This window comes from Phymastichus coffea, unplaced genomic scaffold, assembly GCF_024137745.1.
Source record: "Phymastichus coffea isolate CEN01 unplaced genomic scaffold, Cenicafe_Pcof_1.1 PCOF00180, whole genome shotgun sequence".
In the NCBI taxonomy this organism is placed as follows: domain Eukaryota; kingdom Metazoa; phylum Arthropoda; class Insecta; order Hymenoptera; family Eulophidae; genus Phymastichus; species Phymastichus coffea.
In genome coordinates, this window is record NW_026706991.1 from 106,801 (window position 1) to 132,912 (window position 26,112).

The 26,112-nt window shown below is 31.1% G+C and overlaps 5 protein-coding genes across 6 annotated transcripts in view; 1 reads left to right on the plus strand and 4 right to left on the minus strand.

Annotated features, from left to right (window-relative positions):
* Positions 1–26,112, plus strand: part of LOC131673498 (titin homolog) — a 78,420-nt gene that overhangs the window by 41,554 nt on the left and 10,754 nt on the right. Inside the window, exons 27-32 of the mRNA XM_058951518.1 lie at positions 589–948; positions 22,567–22,732; positions 22,850–23,003; positions 23,218–23,545; positions 23,619–23,791; positions 23,877–24,746. Of these exons, the coding sequence (XP_058807501.1) occupies positions 589–948; positions 22,567–22,732; positions 22,850–23,003; positions 23,218–23,545; positions 23,619–23,791; positions 23,877–24,746 (2,051 nt within the window). The remainder of the gene's footprint in view (positions 1–588; positions 949–22,566; positions 22,733–22,849; positions 23,004–23,217; positions 23,546–23,618; positions 23,792–23,876; positions 24,747–26,112) is intronic.
* On the minus strand, positions 959–7,340 carry LOC131673486 (esterase FE4-like). The gene is made up of 8 exons (XM_058951504.1): positions 7,144–7,340; positions 3,124–3,412; positions 2,868–3,053; positions 2,451–2,653; positions 2,219–2,375; positions 1,844–2,161; positions 1,625–1,769; positions 959–1,550 (listed from the first exon to the last, which is right to left on the minus strand). Exons 1-8 carry the CDS (start codon positions 7,276–7,278, stop codon positions 1,385–1,387), a joined length of 1,599 nt encoding a protein of 532 aa, XP_058807487.1. The 5' UTR covers positions 7,279–7,340; the 3' UTR covers positions 959–1,384.
* Positions 7,609–10,388, minus strand: LOC131673483 (esterase B1-like). The gene is made up of 8 exons (XM_058951502.1): positions 10,216–10,388; positions 9,532–9,820; positions 9,182–9,367; positions 8,892–9,088; positions 8,634–8,790; positions 8,240–8,554; positions 7,998–8,142; positions 7,609–7,910 (listed from the first exon to the last, which is right to left on the minus strand). The coding sequence occupies exons 1-8, from the start codon at positions 10,351–10,353 to the stop codon at positions 7,745–7,747; spliced, it is 1,593 nt and encodes a 530-aa protein (XP_058807485.1). The 5' UTR covers positions 10,354–10,388; the 3' UTR covers positions 7,609–7,744.
* LOC131673481 (juvenile hormone esterase-like) lies at positions 10,760–14,386 on the minus strand. Its single transcript, XM_058951500.1, has 8 exons — positions 14,155–14,386; positions 12,616–12,907; positions 12,351–12,536; positions 12,089–12,288; positions 11,776–11,932; positions 11,399–11,731; positions 11,151–11,295; positions 10,760–11,086 (listed from the first exon to the last, which is right to left on the minus strand). The coding sequence occupies exons 1-8, from the start codon at positions 14,374–14,376 to the stop codon at positions 10,912–10,914; spliced, it is 1,710 nt and encodes a 569-aa protein (XP_058807483.1). The 5' UTR covers positions 14,377–14,386; the 3' UTR covers positions 10,760–10,911.
* LOC131673482 (juvenile hormone esterase-like) lies at positions 16,589–22,987 on the minus strand. Of its 2 annotated transcripts, XR_009302713.1 has the most exons (11): positions 22,847–22,987; positions 22,103–22,749; positions 21,665–21,953; positions 21,410–21,595; positions 21,131–21,333; positions 20,183–20,339; positions 19,746–20,060; positions 19,521–19,665; positions 19,279–19,446; positions 16,799–16,947; positions 16,589–16,733 (listed from the first exon to the last, which is right to left on the minus strand). XR_009302713.1 is itself a non-coding variant. In XM_058951501.1 (9 exons), exons 2-9 carry the CDS (start codon positions 22,235–22,237, stop codon positions 19,284–19,286), a joined length of 1,593 nt encoding a protein of 530 aa, XP_058807484.1. In that variant the 5' UTR covers positions 22,238–22,749; positions 22,847–22,987; the 3' UTR covers positions 18,781–19,283. The 2 variants fall into 2 exon arrangements, 1 of the variants encoding a protein (XP_058807484.1); XM_058951501.1 differs by lacking the exons at positions 16,589–16,733; positions 16,799–16,947 and having other exon boundaries at positions 18,781–19,446.

Here is a 26,112-nt window from a genome sequence, read left to right on the forward strand (position 1 = left end):
TCTTTGCAAAGATAACATTATGCCATTGGCTTGCGACTGATAACTTTTCATACGTAACAGTTTTTACTTTAGAAAAAAATGGTTTCAAACTGAAAAACAACAAAACGTTTGCAACCATGCTCTTCATATTTGCAATTATTACGATATTCTTATTTTTCCATGATATTCAACGGATAAAAAACATTTCAATTATTTTATGACTGTATTTATTAAATTTGAAATAATGAAAATTTCTTAGATTATTTGTTACTGAAAATATTTTCGAACAAGGTCACATGCAAATTATAATTAATCTTATTATTGAATACTTAGAGCTGTTTTCGTATGTCTCCAGATAGTATAAATTGATTATAAATTTAAATACTAATATTTACTTTTATCGGAAAGTTATTATCGTTACCAATAAGGCCATAGAGAGATAACATGGTCCATAGAGAAGTTCTCGACAAACCTTTCAATAAATGCACTTTTATTTGGTCTATATGAATTAGAATCTTTAGGTTTCTGTAATCTACTAATGTAATCACAATTTTCAAAAACACTTATAAAAATCTAAATTGAAAAGCAATATTCTAATGACTGTTGCAGGCGGTCGCGAGTTGAAGGCGATAAATCTACCTAGAAGAATCGACTCGCCTGGTAGTTTACGTCCTCGAAAGCCGAAGCTCTGTCCGCCAAAATTTTACACGATACCACACAACCGCGTAGCTGAAGAAGGTGAAACAATCCGTTTCCAGTGCGCTGTAACTGGCCATCCATTACCATGGTGTACTTGGGATAAGGACGGAACTCCGGTCACATCTACTGCTCGCATTACTGTCAAGGAAAAGGACGATGTGCGTATCCTTGAAATTGCTGAAGTCACTCTAGAAGATGCGGGTCTCTACAGGGTGACTCTGGAAAATGACGTGGGCAGAACTGAGGCAACAGCACGATTGGAGATCATCAGTAAGTCGAATAGTTAAAAAATATTGTGATTAATGATAGTAATATAATAATTCGTCTCAATGCACATGAAATTTCAGTTACTGAATTCGATACTATTTAGTAGTTTGAGCCCTCAAGTAAAAATAATATGAAATAGATATGTTGCTATGTGAGCTTGTAAATAATGTTTGATCTATTGTTAATTTAAAATCTAAAAGTGAAATGGTAACAAATTAATTTTGTTCAGACTATATTTGTTGTAGTCGATGTACAAGTATGTGTACGCATAGTGTTTATGAATATTTATTTGAACACATAATAAGATGTAAGTTGATAATTTGTATTAAACAAGAGTATTTTCATAATTCAGCTTTATTATGTAAATAAATTGATATAAGGATATAGATATTTTATTCAATCGGTATATATGATAAAACAGTTTTACCAGAATGGTTTATTAAAGCATTCTAGCTGTATTTTTATAGTTAGAAAAACGTTCTTCGATGTTTAACATTTTTTCCATCCGCAGTTCTTCGCCTATATTCAGATATCGTAAAACCGTACCATCTATGACGGGTTGCCAATAGATAGGTACAAGTTTCGAAACGGTAGGCGTGGGTCTCCTAGAAAATAGAAATAAAGATGAAAATAAAATAGAAATGTTTGATGTTAAAAACGAACTGTCAATTAAAATTACCCGTATTTAGCAAAGTTAGTCCACAGTTCAATCATTTGTTCCATTACTCTGTAGTTTTTTGAATCTTTTTTAAAAGGTTCTAATTTCAACTTATCATAGACTTTGATAGAGAATTGATAGAGTAAGTCGTCCATATGCGTAGCGCCTAGAAGAATGAAGAAAAATTGTAATGTAGTCTTAATAGATATAATATAATTTACGATATAACATTTATCTTACCCGAAACATCGGAATTAAACATGGACTTCGTAAAATTATAGCCTTTGTCATAGGTGAATTGGTACATATAGGTAGGTGCTGAATTATGCTCTGCTTGGATTTTAATTGCTTTTTGCACTCCGTGAACTATCATAAGATCACTAAGCATATCTATTAGCTTTTCAGATCTTTCTTGAGTTATTCGTTCACTTTTAAAATAAATTTTTTTCAAATCATTTTCAGTTAGATCATGATGTTTCAACATTTCTACACAATTAGGATGTAAAAATTCTGCGAAATTCTTATCTCTAGTTTCATAATCATATGACTTTTCAGCAACTAAAATAAATGTACAAATAAATATTTGGTTTTAAGAATAGATTTAAAAAAACTTACTCTTGTGGAAAAATGTTCCCTCGCGATCAGTGTATCCAATCATATAGGGAACGTGTGCACCTTTTTGAGCAGCCATATTGAAGGGCACAGGTAGGAAAGGATTCGAAGATTTGTTATCTACTGCCGGGCCAAATAATGGACAGGTCTTCTTCTGTACCTAGAAGAACAGAAATAATGTTGAAAAAAACTCAATTATTCTTTTTTTTATTAATTTTTTTATTTATTTATTTACATCTTCTGACATAATTTTTCCTTGCGCTTCAATTAAACTCATAGTGTCGATTGTCCGTAAAAACTGAACTATTTCTTTATGATTTGTAGTCTTTTTACCCAGCAGCTCACATAGTTTATAAACAGCCAGCTTAGGATCTCCATGTATTGATGCCCAAGGATTAAATATACTTCCGCTCTGTGAAATGGCTTTGTGAAATAAACCTGTCAAGTAATTTAGCCTTATTAAATACACTTATGTCTAGTTATGGTTTAGTTTTATATACTATGAAATACTGTAGATTATAAACTCACGTCAATACTATCATACAAAGGCAGCAGTGAGTAAAGAAAAATTTAAAATAACAAAGAAAAAAATAATATTACTTGAACGCATATAGCAGATTTAGACTTATTATATCAGAACGATAGATAATACCTTTAGCTAAAGGTGAAACAGTTAAATAATGAACAGAAGCACCTCCTGCACTTTCACCAAAAATTGTAACGTTCTCGGGATCTCCGCCAAAGTTGGCAATGTTGTCGCGTACCCATCGTAACGCCATTATTTGATCTTTTAAACCTTGATTTCCCGAGGCTACTTCATCTTGTAAATTTAGAAATCCTGAAAACGGAATCCATGCACGTTGAAAAATAACTACGCGATTTCTAAATGACAATTAATTTTTATTTACCAAGTACTCCAAGACGGTAATTGATAGTCACCAAAACTATGTCTTTTTTCATGAAATAGTCAGGTCCATAAAATACATCATTGCCTGATCCAAAAATAAATCCACCTCCATGAATCCATACCATAACTGGTCGACGGATATTTGGTTCAATAGACTTTGTATATACATTAAGATACAGACAATCTTCTGAACCACCTGTGATATTTGCTACTATTTCATGTTGAGCGCACATTGGCCCGCATTCTAGTGCATCTCGAATACCTTGCCATTTTTCTGCCGGGACTGGATCCTAAAAAATTAATTTGCTTTAGCAATAATATTGTTAACTGAGTGCACTTTGTTGGAATTTGTATTTGAATAAAATTACAAGGTTATTGAATTTCCATAAAAAGTATCATAACGTAGCTCGTTATCACGATGTAGTCGAAAATTAATGGATATTAATACTTTTACTTAAGTCGTAGAATTGATGACTTAGACGTTTCTGACTCATCTTTTACCATATAAATGGTAATATAATTTCACAGCAATAATTTTCAAATAATTTATAAGTTTCAAACATGTACGTGACAAAAATAATATATCATTTAAATTCTATTGATTTTTTGCACTTATCTAAGGCATATTCAACTTTTTTTGCTTATTCTACAGACAAACATTTGATAAGATAAATTGTTAAGCTTAATCAAGAGTCAACTTTCACATTGGCTTTGTAATTTATCTTAATAAATTGATAAAATATCAATATATATTTATGATTTTTCCTACTGTAATAATAATATTGAACTAAAAAAATAAACACTGTTTTCAAAAATCGTATAGCTAGTTACATTAATCTCGAATTATGTCAGTATTTTGTAACATGCACTTTGATTCGTATAGTTAACAAAAGAAAAATTGAATTTTATTTACTTGAAATCTCAATTCACCGACTGGCGGTTTGGCGTATGGAATTCCTTTAAATGCACAAAAATCAAACCCATCCACATTTTTTAAGACAGCTCCACGCAAACGACCATTAGACGTCAGTATTTCCTTGTAGACCATGGTATTAGTTATTCACTGTCGAAGTCGAGAAGTAAAACTGACTATATTACTGAAGTCTTTCAGATTTGGTTACCATTATCCAAATGACTGCAATTCTGGGTATTGACTCTTGACGTTTTTATCTCAGAACTTAAATGCTGGCAAACGATCTGAATAATGCTCGATACCGGTGTTTTCATTCATTTTTATCTTTTGAGATTTCTTAGTTGTAAAACGTTAAAAATAATAATACCCTATTTGGCAAGAGCATAAAAGGAATATTTTGCAACCGTCTATAGTATTACAAGCATACAAGATGAATACACTACATTAACATATGTATAATATAATATAATAAGATTTACTAAGTTTTTCTCAAATACTTATTTTTATCAGAAATAAGCTTGCGTTATAAGATAAAATTATATTTAACATTATAATGATTCAAGGCTATGGTGATAATTACTATTATTTTTTTTACTCAAAAAATCTTTCAATGTATTCATTTGATAAGGTACTCCAGCATACAAACAATTCCAAAATAAAAATCGAAAATAAAAATTTAGGCAAATCAAAATGCATTAAATAAGGTAAACGAAGGTTTTAGATGAACATTTTTATTTATTCCAATTAACATAGTTTCCAGTCAATACTTGGATGTGTTTGTGCGTGTGTGCATGTGTGTGTATGTATGTATGTATGTATTTTGTACTTGCCTATTTATCTATCACATAAAAAAACATTTTTGTAGATTTGAATGTTAGTTATTTATTAAGTAGATTTTTATAGTTTTTTTATGTATTTATTATTCAATGACCATCATGTTAATGTGTAATTTTTTAAATCTTACTCATGACAGATTTACCCCGAGTTAAACGATGTTCTAAATTCACCATATCATTTAAATGTAGTTCGCTTCCAATGTCCAAATAACGAATTAACGAGGGATTGGTGACTGGGGGCCATTTTGTAGGTAATAGCTTAGTAATGTTTGGTGTGGGTTGACTATAAAAACCGTAATAATGTTATTGAATTGAATTTTTTGAAATCTAAAATAAATACGCTTCGTTAAATAAAAAATTACCCTGTTTTGGCAAAATTAGTCCACATCTCGGTCATCCGTTCCATAAGTTTATATTCCACAGTTTCTTTTTGTAGATATTCTATATTAAATAATTCATAAAGCTTCATACTAAAAAGATATGGAAGTTCGTCAAAGTGAGATGCACCTACAAGAAAATAATTATATTTTATACAATTAGAATTGTATTTAATTTAGTTTTCTAATTACCACTCATTGTTGTATTAAGTATAAGTTTTGTAAATGATATTCCTTGGTCATATGTGAATTTGTAAAAGTAAATAGGCGCTTGTTTCTGGAGTATACAAAGTTTAATCATCGCGTGATATCCTTGGACAATATACATATCTGTCATTAAATCAACAATTTTTTCAGTATAATTGTCTTCAGTCACATTCTTCCAATCGTACATTGCCTTTAGATCCGATAGATTCATGTTAAACGTTTTTAGCACTTCCACAAGATGTGGATGTAATAGTTCATCCGTTACTTCGTTGAAAAATTGTAAATCGTGTTTTCTCAAAGCTGAACACACGTAAAAATTTTCAATTCTAAGTTTAATTAATACATTTATAAAAATATATGCTCTTACAATAAAGAGAATAAATTCCTTCTCTGTTATTGTATCCTAAAAGGTAGGGAATATTCATTCCATTTTTTGCAGCTTCTTCAATTGGTATTGGCATAAAGGGGTTTTTAGATTTATTATCAACTCCTGGACCAAAGGGATACAAAAGTTGCCACCTTTCCTAAAATTTGAATATATTAATATACTTTCATACAAATATAACATTTATAAAATAAAAATTTATACCGTTGTAGTTCGCATTTCTTCTGTCATTTTGACTAACTTAAGGCAATCAACAGTTCTAAGATATTCGACAACTTCTGCTGCATCATTGGTTTCTTTTCCTAGCAGTTTACATAGTTTATAGGCATAGCTATTTGGGTTTGGTGTTGATGCCCACGTATTAAACGCTACGCCACTTTGAGAGATGGCTTTGTGAAGCAACCCTGTCGATAAAATAATATAAGAAAACCAATTATTCAGATATAATGTTATTACCATTTCCATGTAATAATCTATAAGAATACATTACAATACCCCTCGACATTTGTGATAATGCTAAATAATTAGCCGATGCTCCACCTGAACTTTCACCAAAAACAGTCACATTGTTTGAATCTCCTCCGAAATTTGCAATATTTTCGTTTATCCATTTTAAAACCATGACTTGATCTTTGAAACCTTGATTCCCTGGCGCAACTTCATCTTCTAAGTTTAAAAATCCTGTCAAATAAGAGCGTTATTATACAAAAATAATAGTATTTCAGTATTTTCGGTACTTGAATAAAAAATAAAAAGTTATATTTTTTTACCAAATACACCGATCCTATAGTTAATTGTTACCAAGATAATATTTTTTCTGAGCAAGTAATCTGGTCCATAGCACATGTCGTCACCACAGCCAAAAGTAAAAGCGCCACCGTGAATCCACATCATAACGGGTAATAGAGTTTTTTTATTGATCGTTTTAACATATATGTTTAAATATAAACAGTCGTCACTGCCAATGTACGTTCGAGTAAGTTGATCATACTGAGCACATGGAGGACCAAACTGAGTTCCATCTCTTACTCCTTCCCATGCATCAGGTGGTTGCGGATCCTATAGTAAATATTAGTTTACTAAAGAAAAGAATTTAAATCGGGTTTACGCCCGAGCAAGGATAGAAAGGCACACACAAAACAAGAATAATTCTCGAATATATGTCATTACATATACGTATGATATTTATCAAAACAACGTGTGCAAAGTGACAATTTGAGAGCACGTTATTGTGCACAGTAAAGCCATACTTTCCGCACAGCATATTGAAAAATCAACTTTTGTAATATTTGAATATAATTACCTTAAATCGTAAATCACCAATTGGTGGTTTCGCATATGGGACTCCTTTGAAGGCATAGTACTTATAACCCTCGATACTCTTTTGAATCGAGCCCCGAATACGTCCATACTTAGTTTTCACAACTGTTTTTTTCATGTCGACCAGCGACGTTGAACTGATCCCTCAATCACAAAAGCGCTGTGTCAATGTGTATTAAACTTCTCATTTGAATACAGTAGCTGTTTGTAGTTAGCATTTAATTAAATGACTGCATTTCGTATTTTAAACCTATATATTCAATGGTTTTTTCTTATAAAAAGTACAGTCGAAGACAAATGAAATGCAAAATATTTATAGCCAATTATACGATTTGCTTCAAATTGAATTGCATACGTCACCAATTTTACAATTCCAATGCAGTGTAGTTAATATAAAATATAAAAAATGTTGAATTAAAATGTTTTTATTTGTTTAAAATAACATGTATTAAAAAATAGAGTTGGAACAATTAATATATATATATAGCTAGTCTTTATAAAAATCAATAAACAGTTTATACCTTGCCTAATATTACCTAACACAATTAAAAATGTTCCATTAAGTAAGTACAATATCATTCAGTTCAAAGTTTATTTCTTATGTGCCTACCATATTGTAAGCGTTCTTCGAAGCTTAATATATTTTCCATCATTAAGTATTCATTGATGTTCAAAGCGCGGAAAATTTTGTCATTGTTTATTGGTAGCCAATATGTAGGAATCAAATCAGTTGTTGTTATAGTCGGCCTCCTATGTGTAAGATACGAGTAATTTATTAATTGCGAGTTTCTTAATCGATAAACAATATTTAATTATCATTTTTTATTTCAAATATACCCATATTTGGCAAAATTTGTCCATAACTCTGTCATTTGTTCCATTATTCTATAGGATTTCGAGCCTTTTTCATAACGTTTGAGGTTTAACGTGTCGTACAATTTCATACTAAATAAATATTGGACTTCGTCGAAATGAGATGCACCTAGAAAAAGAAAAGATATTCAAAATTTTATACGCAGTTTCAAAATTGCATGGCTTTGTATTATGCATGAAAAGAAGCAAGCCAATTTATTATTAACCTGGCATCGAACTATTAGCTAATATTTTTGTAATGGAAGGAGCATCATCATAGCAAAATCGGTAAAAGTACGTAGGAGCAGAACTACTTGTAGCTTGAACTTTTAAGGTTCGATGTACTCCATCCACGAAGTTCAAATCTGACCACCATTCGACAAACTTGTCGGCATTATCACTTGATATTTTTTCATCGCCATAATATAATCGTTTAAAATCAGTGGGTGTTAAATTGTTTTCCTTTAACAAATCTATACTGATTGAGTTAAAACCTGACTCAAAATTTTCTTCTAATTTATCATAGTCTCTTTGACGAATATCTAAAAATAAAATTTAGATTGTAAGTATTGAGGATAATTTTCATAATTAAAAGTAAATACTATTGATTCTTTGTTATACATCGTAAATTGAAAATTCCTTCTCGATTATTATAACCTACGATAAACGGTACATGAACACCTCTTTTGTATGCTTCATGTGGACTTATTGGAATAACTGAATCCTTTGATATATTATCTATACAAGGGGAAAAACTTAAAATAGATTGTATTTTTTCCTGTAAATAAGACAATAAACGACAATAATTTATCGTACATTAGATGAATTCTTAAAGATTAACTCAATTATTTAGTTTGTGCATAATCCTGAGTTACGTACTCCCGGATGTCTTGCTTGATGTTGACATTCGACCAACTTTTTCAAATCTACTGTTCTTAAAAATTCGATTAAATCTTTAGGATCTTTTGAATCGTTTCCTAAAATTTTACATAATTTAAATGCACTTTCTTTACTCGATGTACAAGACCAATTGATGGACGCGGTTCCACTTTGACAAATAGCTTTGTGAAACAGTCCTATAAATAATCATATGTATATTAATAAATAGTATTATTAATTTCTTTTTAATTTTTTAAATATTGTTTATTATTAGATTCATTAAAAGGTACCTTCTGCTAGTGGTGATAGTGCTAAATGATTGACCGAAACTCCTCCCGCACTCTCCCCGAAAATGGTTACATTATTATGATCTCCGCCAAAATTCCTAATATTTTTTTGTACCCATCGCAAAGCCATAATTTGGTCTTTAAGACCTTGATTTCCTGTAGCTACTTTATCTTCGAAATTTAAAAATCCTAAAATATACAATAGATTATTTACACAGAAATTCAGTTTCGAATGTTGATTGTTATTTTTATTGTTACTTCGATCACTAAGTTAATTTCGAACACTGCATTCAAGAAACAAAGCTGATACCGAAAATTATGATGATTGAAACTTTATTTATTATTTTATTCACCTAAAACACCAAGTCTATAGTTTATTGTAACCAAAACAATATCTTTTCGAAGAAGGTAATCTGGTCCGTACAATAAATCATCTCCAGATCCATAGTAAAATGCTCCACCGTGAATCCATACCATGACCGGTAGAGGTATATTAGGTTTCACACATTTTACGTAAACGTTCAAGTACAAACAATCTTCACTACCCATCACACATCGTGACGCAGGATCAAGTTGGCAACACATTTCGCCAAACTCGCTTGCATCTCTTACACCTGACCATGATTCTAGAGGTACTGGATCCTGTAAAAAAATATTTTAATTCAAATCCATAAAATAATATTTTGTGCATTTTTTTTAAATTGTTGATTTTTTATTGTTATATTCAAATATTATTGTCAAATTTTCTGATAACACTATTTGTAATTAACCTATTCAACTGATTAAATGCTACAATAATTTAGAAATACTCTCTTTAATTAGAATTTTTTGTTTTTATTTTCGTTGTCACAACATTAAACAATATCTTAAATTAAAAAATTGACTGGTCATTGTCTGCTACTGTTGACTAGCCATTCGTCAGTCAGCCGAAAGTCAGTTCGGCCATGACGTAGCTTCTTTTCCTGTATAAACGAACTAACTCTCTTTCTGAATAGACATAAGACGACAGACAGAGATAACAAATAAAAAAGACTCACCTTAAATCTTAATGCACCAAGAGGTGGTTTTGCATATGGAATTCCTTTAAAAGCACAATAATCGTATCCTTCAAAACTATGCTGTGTTGCACCACGTAGAAAACCATAACAGGTATTTACTGTGACAGACTCACTCATGCTTATTGCCAAGTAGCAAGCAACCAACGACAACCGACAACGTGACTTTCACTGCTACTGGCTCATGCTGACGCTGCATTTATTACTTTTTGTAATCACATTTGACCGATGAATTTTGAAGTTAAGGGATTGAGTATTGTTACAAGATAAATTAAATGTTAATGAGATAGTGATTAGTTTGAAATTTAATGATTTAAGTCTTTATTATTTTTTAATAATTTTTTTTAAAGGAAAGTTTTATAGTATTTATAACGATCTCGTTACAATTAAAAGAATGTAAACCAGAATATATTAATGATACTATATCAAATGTAAAGGAAAAAAAACCATGAGTAAATAATCTTGTTCTAAAAATATAATAAATATACTATTTATTGTCGCAATTACTTATTTCGTGTATCGCAAATCTTAGTCATTACAAATAAGATTTCAACAATATAAAGTTATGTCATCATACAATGGAAAGTTAATCAAGTCTAAATTTTATCCATGTACCTATTAACAAAATAGTAAAACATAGATAATCACATGTTTTTTCATACTTATTTTTCTAAAGTATTATAACTTCGTATTTTTTTGTAACGAAGATTTCGCAGATAAGAACTTCTGTTCTATATTTGTCATTGTGTCCATTTTCACATTTGTATCTATATTCAAGTAACGTAAGTGCATTCCATCTTTAAGTGGTTCCCACAATATATGGATTAATTCTGATTTGGCTGGTGTCGGCGTTCTAAAAGTTTATTTCTTATTCGTCGCTTAAACTATTTATGTTATACGCTCGATAATAATCTTACCCGTATGTGGCAAAGTTAGTCCACAGTTCTGTCATAATCTCCATCACTTTGTAAGAGTCGGTACCTTTTTTATAGGGTTTGAAGCCTAATTGTTGTCGCAAATTCATGTTGAAAAGAAATTCAACCTCGTCGAAATGACAGGCACCTGCATAATTTCAAAGAGAATATATATTAAGTGAATAGCACATTTAAATATATATATATATAAAAGAATTTAAAAAAGAAAAGTAGAAATATAAACATTTAACCTTTTAACTGTAGCGTGGATACTGCTCTAGTCGTTGAAATTTCTTTATCGTAGGAAAACACATAAAAATATGTCGGTGACGTATTATTTTCTAGTTGGATCTTTGCGAGTTTATGGATTGATTCCAAAAAATTAAAGTCTCCTTGCAAGTCCACAAATGCATCAATTTCATCAATAGATATTTTTTTATCTCCGAAGTACATTTGTTTTAAATCTTTTATTGTAAGGCCATATCCTTTTAATGTTTCGACTGCTCTATCATTTATAATTTTAGAAAAATTTCTATCGATTCGAATCAATTCTTCTTTCTTCAATGCTGCAAAACTATGAGGATCTATTTCTAAATGTGTATTAATTCTTGTTATTAATCGAATTTACCCATTAATAGAAGAAGTCCTTCACGATTATTGTGTCCCATTAATAAAGGCATTTGAATTCCTTTTAATATTGATTTTTCTGGAGCGACTGGTACAACAGGATTTGGAGATTCGCTATCTATCCCGGGACAATAAATCCAAATTCCCAGCATTTTTTCCTTTAAACAGAATATCAACATACATTTTTTAAACAACAATTATGTATTATTTTGCTTTGTTCAACAATTAGCAAATTAATTACAATTATCTACTATATACTTTGTACTATATACTTTGTATAAGGATTAACGTCAATCTTTAAATTTTATACTTACAATAGACTTTCGTACTTGTTCTTGAGCTCGTATTATTTTCTCACTATCAAGTGTATTTAAAAATTGCACAATTTGTTTAGGATCGGTATAGTATTTCCCAAGAAAATTGCAAAGCATAAAAGTATATTTCTTGGGATTTTTTAGTCTTGCCCAAGAGTTGAAAATGGATCCACTTTGACAAATCATCTTGTTAAATAAACCTATAATATAAAAGTAATATTATATTATTAACGAAACTAAACTTATTCGTATAGAATGATACCTTTTCCCATTGGCGATAAAGCCAATAATTGTATGCAAATTGCTCCAGCGCTTTCTCCAAAAGCCGTTACGTTATTAGGATCTCCGCCGAATTTCGCTATGTTAGCTTGGACCCATTTAAAAGCTAAAATTTGATCCTTCAATCCTTGATTGCCAGGTGCTGCTTCATCTTCTAAGTTTAGAAATCCTATATTCCAAATATAATGTTATAAATAATTGATAACAATATATAGCATATATTAAACACATTAAATCAACAGCTTTACCGAAAATTCCCAATCGGTAATTGAAAGTCACAAGAATAATATCTTTTCTTAACAAATAGTCAGGTCCAAAGTTCGCATCATCACCACTTCCAAACATAAAACCGCCACCATGAACCCAAACCATCACTGGTTTCAGCTTATCGATATTTTTCATGGACTTTGCAAAAACATTTATGTAGAGGCAGTCGTTACTTCCAGAATAAGTTTGAGTAGATGCAAAAAATTGCCAACACATATTTCCATATTTTGTTGCATCTCGAATTCCAGTCCAGTCTTCAACTGGTTCAGGATCCTATAATAATTCATTGATGCGTATACGAACATATCAAAAAGGTCATATACTACAATCAAAAGAAGTAGATAACAGCAGTTGTAATGCATTAACAATGGATGCATTAGCATAGTAGAAATATTATTTGTATTATAAATAAAAATGACGGCTTAAACCGGTGTAAAATTAATTCGTTTAATGTTGTTAGAAAAGCGATACGCTAAAGACTGAGAAGTATTAGCAATAACAAAAACTTAATTTTTTAATTTGTGACGTTTCGTCAATAAAACAGCATATAAAAATTGGATGGTATTTTTATCTCAAAATTGTATTTTTATTATTTCCTATCATTGAAATTTTGTATTGCGAGCATAAAATATCTTTTAGTTCTTTTTTTAACTATCTGGTTGAGAAGACCAAATGTGGTGAAATATGAAAATCTGAATATCTTATTTTTGTCTTATTCATTGTCATATAAGAATCTTCATAATAAAGATATCGATTAGAAATTTTTGTATCTTATCATACTCAGTATAAATCTAAATTTTCTATATCATATATCTCAACATCTGAAGCAGAAAGTCCCCACTTATCTGATCCATTGAAAAAATTAAATTCGCCACGATTTTTTGAAAATAAGACTTGCAATTTTCCCTGTTTAACCTCATCTGGCCCCTGTAAATAATTTAATAATCAATGACTCTGGCTTGAAAAGTCACTCGTCTCACCGATATACTAAATATTTTAGCGAAGTAACGTTTACAAAATTATTATTCTCATTCCATCCTGGAGTTGTCTTCAAAAATATTTTTTGCTGGCTTGTAGAAAATTTGTATTAAATATGATATTATTTATATTTCATTAGTAATAGAAGTATCTAAATATATGTAAAAATCGACTTTTATTCAAGGTGATAACGCTATTAATTCAACTTGTTCATAAAAAATTATGTGTTTATAAAAATTTGTTTAATAATTAAAAATATTGTTCCTTTCATATTTATGATTCTTCATATTTGATTTTTTCATTAGAAATCAAAAATCATTAGAAGGCGATTTACTTTAACTAACGCTTGACAATGTGGGCTCATGCTCGCATGTAAATTGAATGAAATAAGATGCGTTCATCATGTTCAGTAAGTGAATTTTAATATTCAATACTTAAATTTTAGAACAAATTTCGTCCTGATACATATTAATAATTTGGTAAAATCTATAAAACACTCAGTTTCATCAATTTTTACGAAATATCGATTCTTATGTACTCACTTTGAATCTCAAATCGCCGATTGGTGGTTTCGCATAAGGTATTCCTAGAAAACTATAATAATCATATCCTTCTATGCTATGTCTAATTCCACCGCGCACTTGACCATTTTGGGTCTGTACAATGAGTTTCTCCATGTTGACCGTATCAGTAGACAATGAGCTATGCCAAACAGACGTCTGAGCATTTTGAAAGCTATTCAATGCTCGTTTTCGTAACGACATTTTTTATGAATACGCAAAGCTTTGTTTAATGAATTCAATAGCTTAGTGTATCGGTACGTTCTGAAGCATTTCCGTTTTTCAAAGTAGTTATACCGGTGAAAAATTATTTTTTACAAACGATTAATAATTACCATAAGAATTAATGCAAAACTATAACCGATTTTTTTTAATTTTTTAAAATGTTTTCATAAATTTTTTTAAAACCGTTCCTGAATAAGCAAATTATTATATAAATAGTCAATTTAAATGATTCATGTGATGAAATTAACACATTTAAATATGTGGAAATATTAAATAGAAGTACAATATTCAGTATTTAATTTATCTGAAAGTTTTTGAAAAAAATTATTTATCATTAATCAAAAACGTAATTTCGTCTGTATTCGAAGTTCATTTGTATTTACTTGCATATAATCATAAAATAATATACATTTGTATGCATTAATTCACGTTTTTTATTAAAATGTATTAAATTTTAATATAGCACAATTGAAATAATACTGATTTCATTTTTTTTAATTGCATTAATTCATTAATAACAGCAAAAATATTTTTTTCATGACTTATCGTTGGTAGTTTTGGCATGTAAAAACGTTACTCTATGTTTTTCATTATTTTCATCTGTAAATTTCGTGAAATATCCATGTAATCAATGTTCTTTGCCGTCACTCATTGGTTTCCATAATACGGATAATATTCCTGAAGTAAAAGGAGTTGGCGTTCTAAAAAATATTATTTGACATTACATGCCGAGCTATATTTTAAATGAATTCAGTATAAATTACAAACGGAGTACTTCCTCTTTGTAATCGAAAAGTCCATAATATAAATAATCTATTTCGTCAAAATGGTAACTGCCTATAAAGCAACATTAGCTTAAAATAACTGCATAAAGTATTGAAAGTATTGTATTGTGTAAATTATCAGTACAACATTTTTCAATTGTAAGGTATATTTAACTTTCATTGCTTTTGGAAGTACAAATTTTATTAATGATAACTCATCATCATATGATAACTGAAAAAAATACGTCGGGAAAGATTTTTTTTCTACCAATAATTTCATCAATCTATGTATATTTTCAATTATGGTCAAGTCTCCAAGCATATTCGCTAATTTATCACAATGTTTTATAGGAATTTTTTCATTACCAAAATACATGTATTTTAAATCTTCTTTTGTTAATTTATGTCGATTTAAAATATAAAAATTTTTTTTCACTAATTGCTCTGTCGAAATATTTTTGTTAATTCTCTCTAAATGTCAAAATCCGGTGTAACTTTGTGGATCTATGTTTAAAATTAGTATGGAATTATTTTGTTTTCTAGTTCTTGTCTCTTAAATAGCCAAGTCCTTCAGCACTATTGTGGCCTAATATAAAAGGCATCTGTAAATCTTTTAAAATATAATCTTCTGATTGAATGGGTCGTATTAAATTTTGTAATTTATCATCTACTCCTAAAATAAATGGAAAAATGCCATGAAGCTTTTCTTGTGAAAAAACAACATTTAAATAATATTTTGTTTCGCTTGAACCGAAATAAGAAGATAATTATGAGATAATTAATAACATTTATTACAGTAGATCATATAACTTGTTCTTGAGCTTTCACCAGCTTTTCAGTTTCAAGTGTTAATAAAAATTCAAATAATTTCTCTGAATCAGATAAATGTACAACTGAAAAGCATATTTTGTATGCTAATGTGCTATACCTTTTTCCATAGGTGACAAAGTCAATATTTGTATTAAATTGATACAGCTTTAGCACTTTCTCTGAAAAGAGTAATGCTATTTGGATCTCCCCTAAATTTAATTATATTTTTTTGAATCCATTTCAACGCCACAATTTGATCTTTGAATCTTTGATTATCCGAGACGATTTCATGCTCTAAATTCAAGAACCCTAATCAAACAAATAAATTAATTATAAATAATAATAAAAACAATACAATTTATATAAAAGTAATTGTCATGATACAACATTTTACCGAAAATTCCAAGTCTATAGTTAAATGATACAAAAACATTATCTTTTCTTAGCAAATAATTTGATCCACATCCATGCATAAAAGCACCTCCGTCGATCCAAACTGCGGCTGGTTTTAATATCTCAGTAGTTTTTAATGATCTAATACAAACATTTAAGCAAAGACAGTCTTCACTTCTTATAAAGTTGCCAACTGTATATCACACTGAGCACATACATTGCCATATTTCTTAGCTGCATTTAGTTCTTCCCAATGATCTATTGGTTCTAGATCCTAATATACGTTTTCTTAATTAATTTTATTTGTTTTATAAATTTAGCACCATTTTCATCACAGTAATTAAAGAAAAATCATTTGTTTTTGAAAATCTGTGAATAGTAGTTTTATTAAAACTTAATATTATAAAATTATATGTTATAAAGTGAATACTCACTTAAGATCTTAAATTCCCAACTGATGATTTTGCGTAAGGTATATCTAAAAAGGCAAAGTATGTGTATTCCTCCATACTAATTTTTATGATACCAAGTAGTTTACCGTTTTTCGTTCCGACTATAAGATCTTCCATGGTAGAAATTGGAACTGCAACACAACGAAGTATTGAACGGCCTTCACTTTGATTGTATTTTAACAAACTTTTTATGTACTGTGCATTCTTTAGTTACTGTTATACATATATTCAATGCGACGTCCAAGACTAAACTAGATTCAAATATTTACATTCTCAAACAATGTTGTTTACTTGCTAAAATTATAAATAAGAAACTCAACGTATATAAAGTAATTGGCATGATTCATTTTTCACTTTACTACTTAAAATAAACTCGGTTAAAAAATAATACCGACTGTGCATATATGGGCAAATCCCAGAAACTTTTGATTTTTGTGTTACTCGATTCTACAGCTGTGTAGATATGAGTTTGGCCAAGTTGTGATGGCTAAAATTGAAAGTACTGCAACGTATGTACCAGGAAACAAATTATTATCAGTTCAATATTATTTTCGTATGTGATTCTGAAGGTCAAAAAGTCAAAAAGTCGGAATATTGATGAATTTTGCATGTTACTTTGCAAAAAAAAAATTTCGAACTGCTGTAAAATGTGGAGCATTGTTTGAATTCTTATGAAACTTTCAGGAGTTGTTCTATTTACGATGCCCTTAAAGAAACATCTTCATTTTTTCACGTGTCCATAATAAAAAACAAATGGGAGTCGCGACATGTTTTGTTACTAATTTTTTAGTAAATTTGATTATTGTTGATTTTCGCTTATATAGATTGGAGCATTCAATGAATCACAATATAACCAATTTCTATGCTTAATTGGCGCCAAAGTGAAGCTATTTATGTACCAACAAAGTATGTGCTCGCTAAAACGAGTTTTTAAATCGATGTCAAAGACCGAAATATCTCGCGAAACTTTTTTCCAGTTCAAGTAGCACAAAAATAATAATATATTAAAACCGTCAATAATCACTCTGCTCTATTTAATATCACCAATAGAAGTTCATAACAAAATGCTAGCTTGATTAAACTTTTTATTGAAAGGATAGCGCTATTATAAATTTTAATGTAAGAAATCATAAGTATTAAATTTTTTATATTAGTGATTTGAACATTGTAGATTAATTTTACACGTTTTAAATGTCTATATTTTACTATATGTTCCGTAATGAAAAGTAAGTATAAATAATCAAATTAATAAATTATTCATGAATCAATCAAAATTTCATTTTTGTATTGTTGAAAATATTATGTTCACGTCGATGACAAGACTATTTTATTTAAAAGTTTAGTAGATTCTAATTTGTGAATATAATCTGTTTATCAACACAAATTTTTTTTTTTGAAGGGGTGGAAAAAAAGTGTGTTTGTGTCTATAAGTACGTATTATATATGGAGAAAGACAGAGATATATGGAACATTTTCTGTATTATTATATTGTTAATAAAAAAGGGTTGCAGCTGGTGGAGCATTGTATAAAAAATAAAGCACAGCTTTTCTATCAATTCTTACACTAATTTCTATGGTCCTGAGCAAATTTCATAAGTGTGCTCCAAAAATTGGCCTTTTGTACTTGTTTTGACGAAAATCAAAAGTTTCTGGGATTTGCCCATATACGTACTTGCAATCTGTCACACAGATCAATCTTTACTTTTAAATCAAAAAGAATTACGAACTTGCGATATTTATACGCTGATTAAAGTAATTCATTTTTATAATACTTTATTTCGTAAATAAATATTTATAAATGAAACACACTTAAGTAAAAAACCATTACTAATATGTAGTCCGTCATACGAATCAGTCGTAAATGTGGTGAAATCATATTATTTTACATAATTTTTTATTCAAAATTCAATTTATTTAATGAGAAATATTAGAACAGAGTTTCACATGCTAATGTCTTCAAAAATAAATATAATACATTCATAGAAGTAACTCATTTCTTTTTTGTTTACATGCAAAAAGCTGAGATTACATTTTTTATTGATGTATTCGAATATATATCATAGTCTTATCACATATTTAATATTTATCATATATAAATTGATGATAATTATTTGTTTGATTGAAATAATAAATCAAGAAATATTAAATTGTACTGGTACTTAAAACAACGGATTACTTAACGAACTATAACTAAGTAGGTTCGTACGTAATGCGCATAAAGTAAAAATAATATTAATAGTGAAAATATTACAATATATATTAATTATCGAAATAAGCTATTCAAAAAAATTCTGGATAGTGTTCAATTTATATGCTAGTAAAGTGTGCGGAGGTTTTTTGTCTCATCAATGATTTAAATTTATTTTCAAAGAGCAGACAAAAGATTCGATGATAAGCTATTATTTAAAGTAACAATATTGTAACTACCGTGATAATTATTTAAATTGTTAATTTTTTTATACCAGTTTTATTTGTTTTTTAAATGGTAACCAAAAGGAAGTCGTTGTTCCATACACAACATGCTTTCCATTCGTAATTCTTCACTTATATTTAAATATCGAAATACTGTATCGTTGACGACTGGTAACCAATGTAGAGGTATCAGTTTTGAAGTATTCGGCGTCGGTCTACTAAATATTTAATTTTGAATGTTTAGTTTAGCGGAATAAATAACTTAACTTCATATTTTTATAGCTATACTCACCCAGTCTTTGCAAAATTAGTCCACATCTTAGTTAGTTGCTCCATTATTCTGTAATTAGTCGATCCCTTTTCCAATGGATTAAGCTCAAGTGATTCCAATAATCCTATACTAAAAAGATGGAATAATTCTTCACCATGACAAGCGCCTAATAATAAAAAAGAAGATGTTAGAGTTTGCTTAAATAAATTATTTTTAATAACATTTAGTTTCATAATAATATGTTACCTTTGACTGGTACATTCATTTTCGATTTGATGAATGAAAAGCCTCTATCGTATGTAAACTGATATAAATAGGTCGAAGCTGAACTACGATCGACTTGAATTTTGACAACTCTATGGATACCATCGACAAAATGCATATCTCCCCATAAATCAGCGAATTTTTGATCGTTCACGTTAGCGGCACTTTCACTTTCAAAGTACAAACGTTTTAAATCATTGGAATTTAAATTATTCTTGTGTAACGTTTCGAAAACTCGTGGATGCAAATACGTATCAAGGTCGTCATGTATATTTTGATAACCTTCTTGTTTTAAATCTGTAATTAAAATAACCACTGACTAATTACTTTAACTTTGTTTATTGTAAATTAAAGGTTATTCAGTTCCTAAAGCATTTTAATTCGTCTCGGGAATATAATATAGAATGTAATGTATAAACCTGGTAAAAAGAAAATTCCTTCTCCATTATTATATCCAAGCAAGTATGGGACATGAACGCCTTTTTCAGAAGCAACTGAGGGAGGAACCGGCATAAATGGTCTTGCTGCTTTACTATCTACACCAGGTCCGAAAGGGAAAATAAATCGCACTTTATCCTAAAACCAATCAAATCGCATGATGAAGCTTTGATAGAATAATTTACACCGAGTATAAAATAGTTAAGCTTAAAATGATACTGATATATTTAATGTAGTAACATTAAAATTGATATTTTAATAATTATTACTAATATATATAATTACACACACACACGCGCGCGCGCGCACGCACACGCACACACACACATAGCGCTTCATGCGCTCAACTTTAGCTTCATTTTAGAAAAATTAGAAAAATGCGATAAAAATGTAATATAAAATATAGAAATATTGCTCTCCATATATACTCTTTCACGATGTAAATAACATACATAGGTAGACTTCATGGTTGCACATTAAAAAAATTTTCTAATATTATACGTAACTTGATAAAACCAGTCATTGTATAACACTTTATCGTGATCATCTATTGATTTATATTTTTTAATATATACTTTGTTTATTTGAAGCTAAACTTTCGCATAGAGCAAAGTTCAATTAACTGCTTTATTGAGCAATTAATTGAACTAGCAGAGGTCAGTTTTTTATTTGCAGGTTAGTATGATTAAATTAATTAATTCATATTAAATTTATGCCAACTGTACTGATTTAAATTTCGAACATATAATCATCTACGAAAATCTGCAATAATTTTTCATGAGTGTACGTAACATATCCCACGATAGCTTATGACGTAACTATTTTTCAGCCAATCAGATCATGAATAAACTGTCTTCACTTTGTCATATTCTTTTTTTTACAATAAGAAGATAAGAGTAGGAATAGGCGGCGGATTAGTATCATCTTACCTCTGAAGTTCTTAATTTTTCTTGAGCTTCGATAAGGGTTAAACAATTTACTTTCCGCAAAAAATTTAGAGCAATACGTGAATCTTGGATATCTTTGCCCAATAAAGAGCACAATTTGAAAGCATACTTTTTGGGATTTGGAGGCATCGATGCCCAAGTATTCACCGCAACTCCACTTTGTGAGATTGCTTTATGAAAAAGTCCTGCAAAACAAAACGAAAATTTGAAGTTACTCGGAATTAATAAAAAAATTGACGATTTTCAATGAGCATAATGAACCTTTTCCTTGTGGCGATATTGATAAATAATGAACTGATGCTCCTCCGGCACTTTCACCAAATATTGTAACATTCTCCGGATCACCACCAAAGTTTGTTATGTTAAATTGTACCCATTGGAGTGCTATTACCTGATCTTTCAAACCTTGATTACCAGGAGCATACTCATCTTCCAAATTCAAAAATCCTGCAACACATCCAGTTAACACTTGAACATACAAATGTATAAATTTCTCAATTAAACTATTTCATTTACCTAAAACACCAAGTCTGTAGTTAATTGTTACAAGAACAATATCATGTTTGACCAAATAATCAGGCCCGAATAGCATGTCATTGCCACAGCCATGTGTAAATCCTCCTCCATGTATCCAAACCATAACTGGTCTTCGAGCATATTTGTCAATGGATTTAGTATAGACATTCAAGTACAGGCAGTCATCAGAACCAGTGACGGTTCGAGTGACGAGATCGCACTGAGCGCAGATTGAGCCAAAATCTGTTGCATCTCTTAAGTCTGACCATGGTTCAGGGGATCTAGGATCCTAAAAATGATTTCTGATTTCAAGTCAAATTCTGTATTTCGAAAAAAATGACGATTTCGTTTTTTAAATTGATATGTCTTTTGTATAATTATAACTGATGGTGCTGATGAATATTCGTTTATGTCAGTAAAATTTGAAAAAAATCCTACCTTGAATCTCAAATTTCCAATTGGTGGTCTAGCATATGGAATACCTTTGAAGGAATAAAACTCGTAACCCTCTGAGCTCCGCTTGAACGAACCACAGAGCTTACCACTCCTGGTCTTCACTATTGGATCTCTCATGTCGAAGGTTTAATGTAAACTGATTCGCCGCGAAGATTTCGTAAAGACATTGCACCTTTGAATCGTGTGCATATTTATGCATAAGATCGTAGGATGACAACGCATTACTACACTATTAATGAAATTTCTTCTTTTCTGGTGATTCATTATCTAATAGATCGATGGCATTGCTTGCAAGGTGAATGTTGGATTAATCAATATATATATTCTACAAGTATCCTTTAGAAAATGTCTTATAAATAAAACTATGGATAGTATGATATTAAAATTTATTTATATATTATTACTATTACTATTACTATATTATACGTTGTTTTGATATTTTACAGATAAAAGCTCGTTAATTGCACAATCTATTCGAACGAGAAGTGCATCCCCTAGGACGTATCCGACATTCAGTAGAGGTCTTTTAGGAACGACTACAAGATTGAATGGTCGTTTACAACTCCAATGCGATATTCGTGGCTCTCCAAGTCCAAGTACAGCTTGGTACAGGTAAAACCATCCTTTTGCTGTCAATTTCATTTATAAGAAGAATGTTTCTTATTTTCACATTGAAAGTTTTTCCGACATACGAAAGTAATTGAAAGTTAAATATAACCATTTTACCAGAAATGGAAGCAGAATAGAGCGCTCATCTAGGATAAAAAGATCCTATGTTGGTGAAAGGGCCGTTCTCGAGATATCAGACGTCAAACATAGCGATGCTGGCGAGTATATGTGCGAGGCAAAAAATTTACTCGGCACGGCTAGAAGCAGTTGCAAGGTTTGCCTTGAACTTATATTTGAATAATTGAACTCCTGTTGTATCCATTGTTGCTATTAACTCAGAATTTGCTTGGTTTATTTTTATTTAAAAAGTGTTATTGCTATAATTAAAATGAGATGATGGAGATAGTGATTAAAAATTATGTTAAATGAATACAAAATTGGCTACACGAATTTTTGTTCATTAACTAACAAAATAATCTTGATTACAGGTAGTAGTACTTGACATTGACGACCCATCGACAAAAGATCGTGATCCGCCAAAATTTTTGCAAGTGTTGCCGAGTAATTCAATCGTAATGGAAGGTCACTCTTATGAGTTGCAAGCTCGACTATCAGGCACAGCACCTTTCACGGTCACATGGTTAAAGGACGGTCACGATGTTATCGACAGTGATTACTATCGACACGTAGTTTACGAGGACGGTGGTGTAGCCCTCCGATTTCTCAACATTCACCCCCTTGATGCTGGTGATTACACGTGCATTGTTAGGAACGACCATGGCGAAGCGTCCTGCCGTGGTCTTTTTGTCGTTCAAGGTACGCACGACTCTATTCATCAATGCGTTCGAGGAAACGATGTGACCGATGCATCTTTTATTTCTATCTGTAGATTACAAAAGCGTGTCGTCAAAGTCACTGCTGAGTTTTGCGAAAATTCCGGTGCCAGTGTGCGCGGTGAAAGGCGAAACTGCCTGCTTCTGCGCGCGAGTTCAAAGCGATCGTTCGGTCGATATCGATTGGACTGTCAATGGAAAAAGCGTCAGGGAAGATTACAGGTGTAAGGTAATAATTTTTCAACTAGCAATTTCTGATGAGCCATAATCGTTCGAAACAAACAGATTATTAAGAAAAATATATACAATTACAGATCGAAAGAAACGGATCAACAAGTATCCTGAGGATACCCCACGTCACGCAACGGGACTGTGGCGAAGTTCGTTGCATAGCTTCGATCACCAAGGGTCCTTCGATCAGTTCGAGTACACAGCTGCGTCTTCGATCGCTCTCGCCTGCCAAATCATCGCCATCGAAGGACACCTCGCGTCGAAAGCCAAATGGCTTGTCTACGCCGAATTTGCAGGTGGACAAGAGTCAGGCCGACGCTAACAAAAGGGCGTCGAGTTTCACGCGCTTGACTGTGAAGGCGCGAGATTCGTCGACGGAGAGCTTGCGAGAGAAATCGCCGTCCACCAAGAGAGTCGCCAATAGGCAAAAACGCTCGAGATCACCCGACAAGGTTATTAAACGAAACGGCTATTCGAAGCAACAAATTGCTAAACAACCGAATGCACTACCGATGAAACCCATCAAGAAGGCCCAATTGAACATCCAACCTGTAGAAAAAGTGCACGTTGCTAACGACTTGACTAACGACGCCGACGAAATCGATCGCAGTATCGTTGACATTCTTCAACAAGAGAATATTCTGACGGCTGTACCACCGCAATTACCCAAACGAAGAGCAGCATCGCCGGATAAAGAGCGCGTCATCTCGATTAAGCGTATCTCGAGCTTTAAGAATTCCATTCAGCATCATCATCATCATCATCATAATAATAATAACGAGGAAGGTGTGCACGTGCAAAAGAAGCCATCGATTGTAATGAACAGGAAGGGCGAGGTAGCGGCACTGATGTTACGACCCCCTGACGATGCAGTTACACTAAGAGGCGCCGTCGCGACTCTCGAGGCCACTTATCAAGGACAGCCCGAACCCATGGTCAAGTGGATGCGTGCGGTGAGTAGTGTATTAAACTTTCGCTTGTTTTTCACGTAGCTTGAGTGTAGTGATTGTACTAGTAATGGGTGAAATTATGTCATTTTGCCATGGCCGTTATAATTGTACGCGATTCGAGTTTTATTCTATTCATTTAGATGATTAGGGGGCACTTAAGCAGCGTATGCTAAAAAAATTATTTTCCGCTTGGCGGCAACTAAACGGTATATCTTTCAAATCGATATATTTACCGCAAGAAAAGATTGTATGACAATGTGCGTCGCGTGAGTGAAATGAGTATATCTTATAGGTTATTGAAACATTTCTGTTTGATTTCACCAAAGAAAAAGATAACGCAAAAAAGTAAATTATTGTCAGCTTAAAAGTTTATTGTATTGAGAACACGAATATATCTGATTCGTCACTGGGTGATCGAAATCTTGATCGAATCAAATATTCAGTAATATGTCATTACTATAATTGTTAGTGATATCACAGACACATATATACATCTATCCTGTATTAATATTTGACATTTCGTATACTCTTGTTTCGATTTCTGGAATTTCTTTTTACGCGAGTTTGAAAGCAATGATCGGGGCAGTCAGACGTCAGTCTCACATAACCGAACTGTTACTCCATGCTAATCACAATTATCATCTTAAAAATCAAGTGAAAAGAAATTTCAAAAAATATACTTCTTACAAATATAAAGTACATAAATCTGCGGCTTCCGAAATGACACGGGTAAGTCAATGCTTTCCAGGATATCCTAGTTGCTTAAAAATAAATTCAAACGTTTTTCGAAAATTAAAACAACTGACTTATCCAATTCTTCCGGGAAGTCTTGATAATACTTTAATCACCTCCATGATAATGCGCTGACTAATTTAAACGTTGAAAAAATACAAAATTAATAACAATAATATACTATTGTTATACCACTGATGCCGCTGATGAATGTTATACGGTTTATCGAAAAATACACAACACGATAATTCAATTGGACTTTATAACATTTCAACAGAGAGTCTAATCAACAAAATCGTTGTTTTATTTGCACGGCATTTCACTGAACTCTGTGAAACATACGTCTTATTACGTAAAAAAAATACACTTGAAAGTTCCTTGTTTCCTATTAACGATATCAACTTGATGTACGAGCATATGGTGATTGATATCGAAAATACAGAAAGAAAAAACAGCGATGACATCACGGATGCTTTTGATATAAGACATAGCCTCCTTTCATCTGATAATTTGCCAGATGATTCTAATACAGCGCGGCGCGATGCATACGGCAATTCAGAAACCAAAGTGACTCATATCCTCGCCTCTCTTGTAGTAGCGAGAAAACTTGATGATAAGAAGTGACAGATATAAAAGC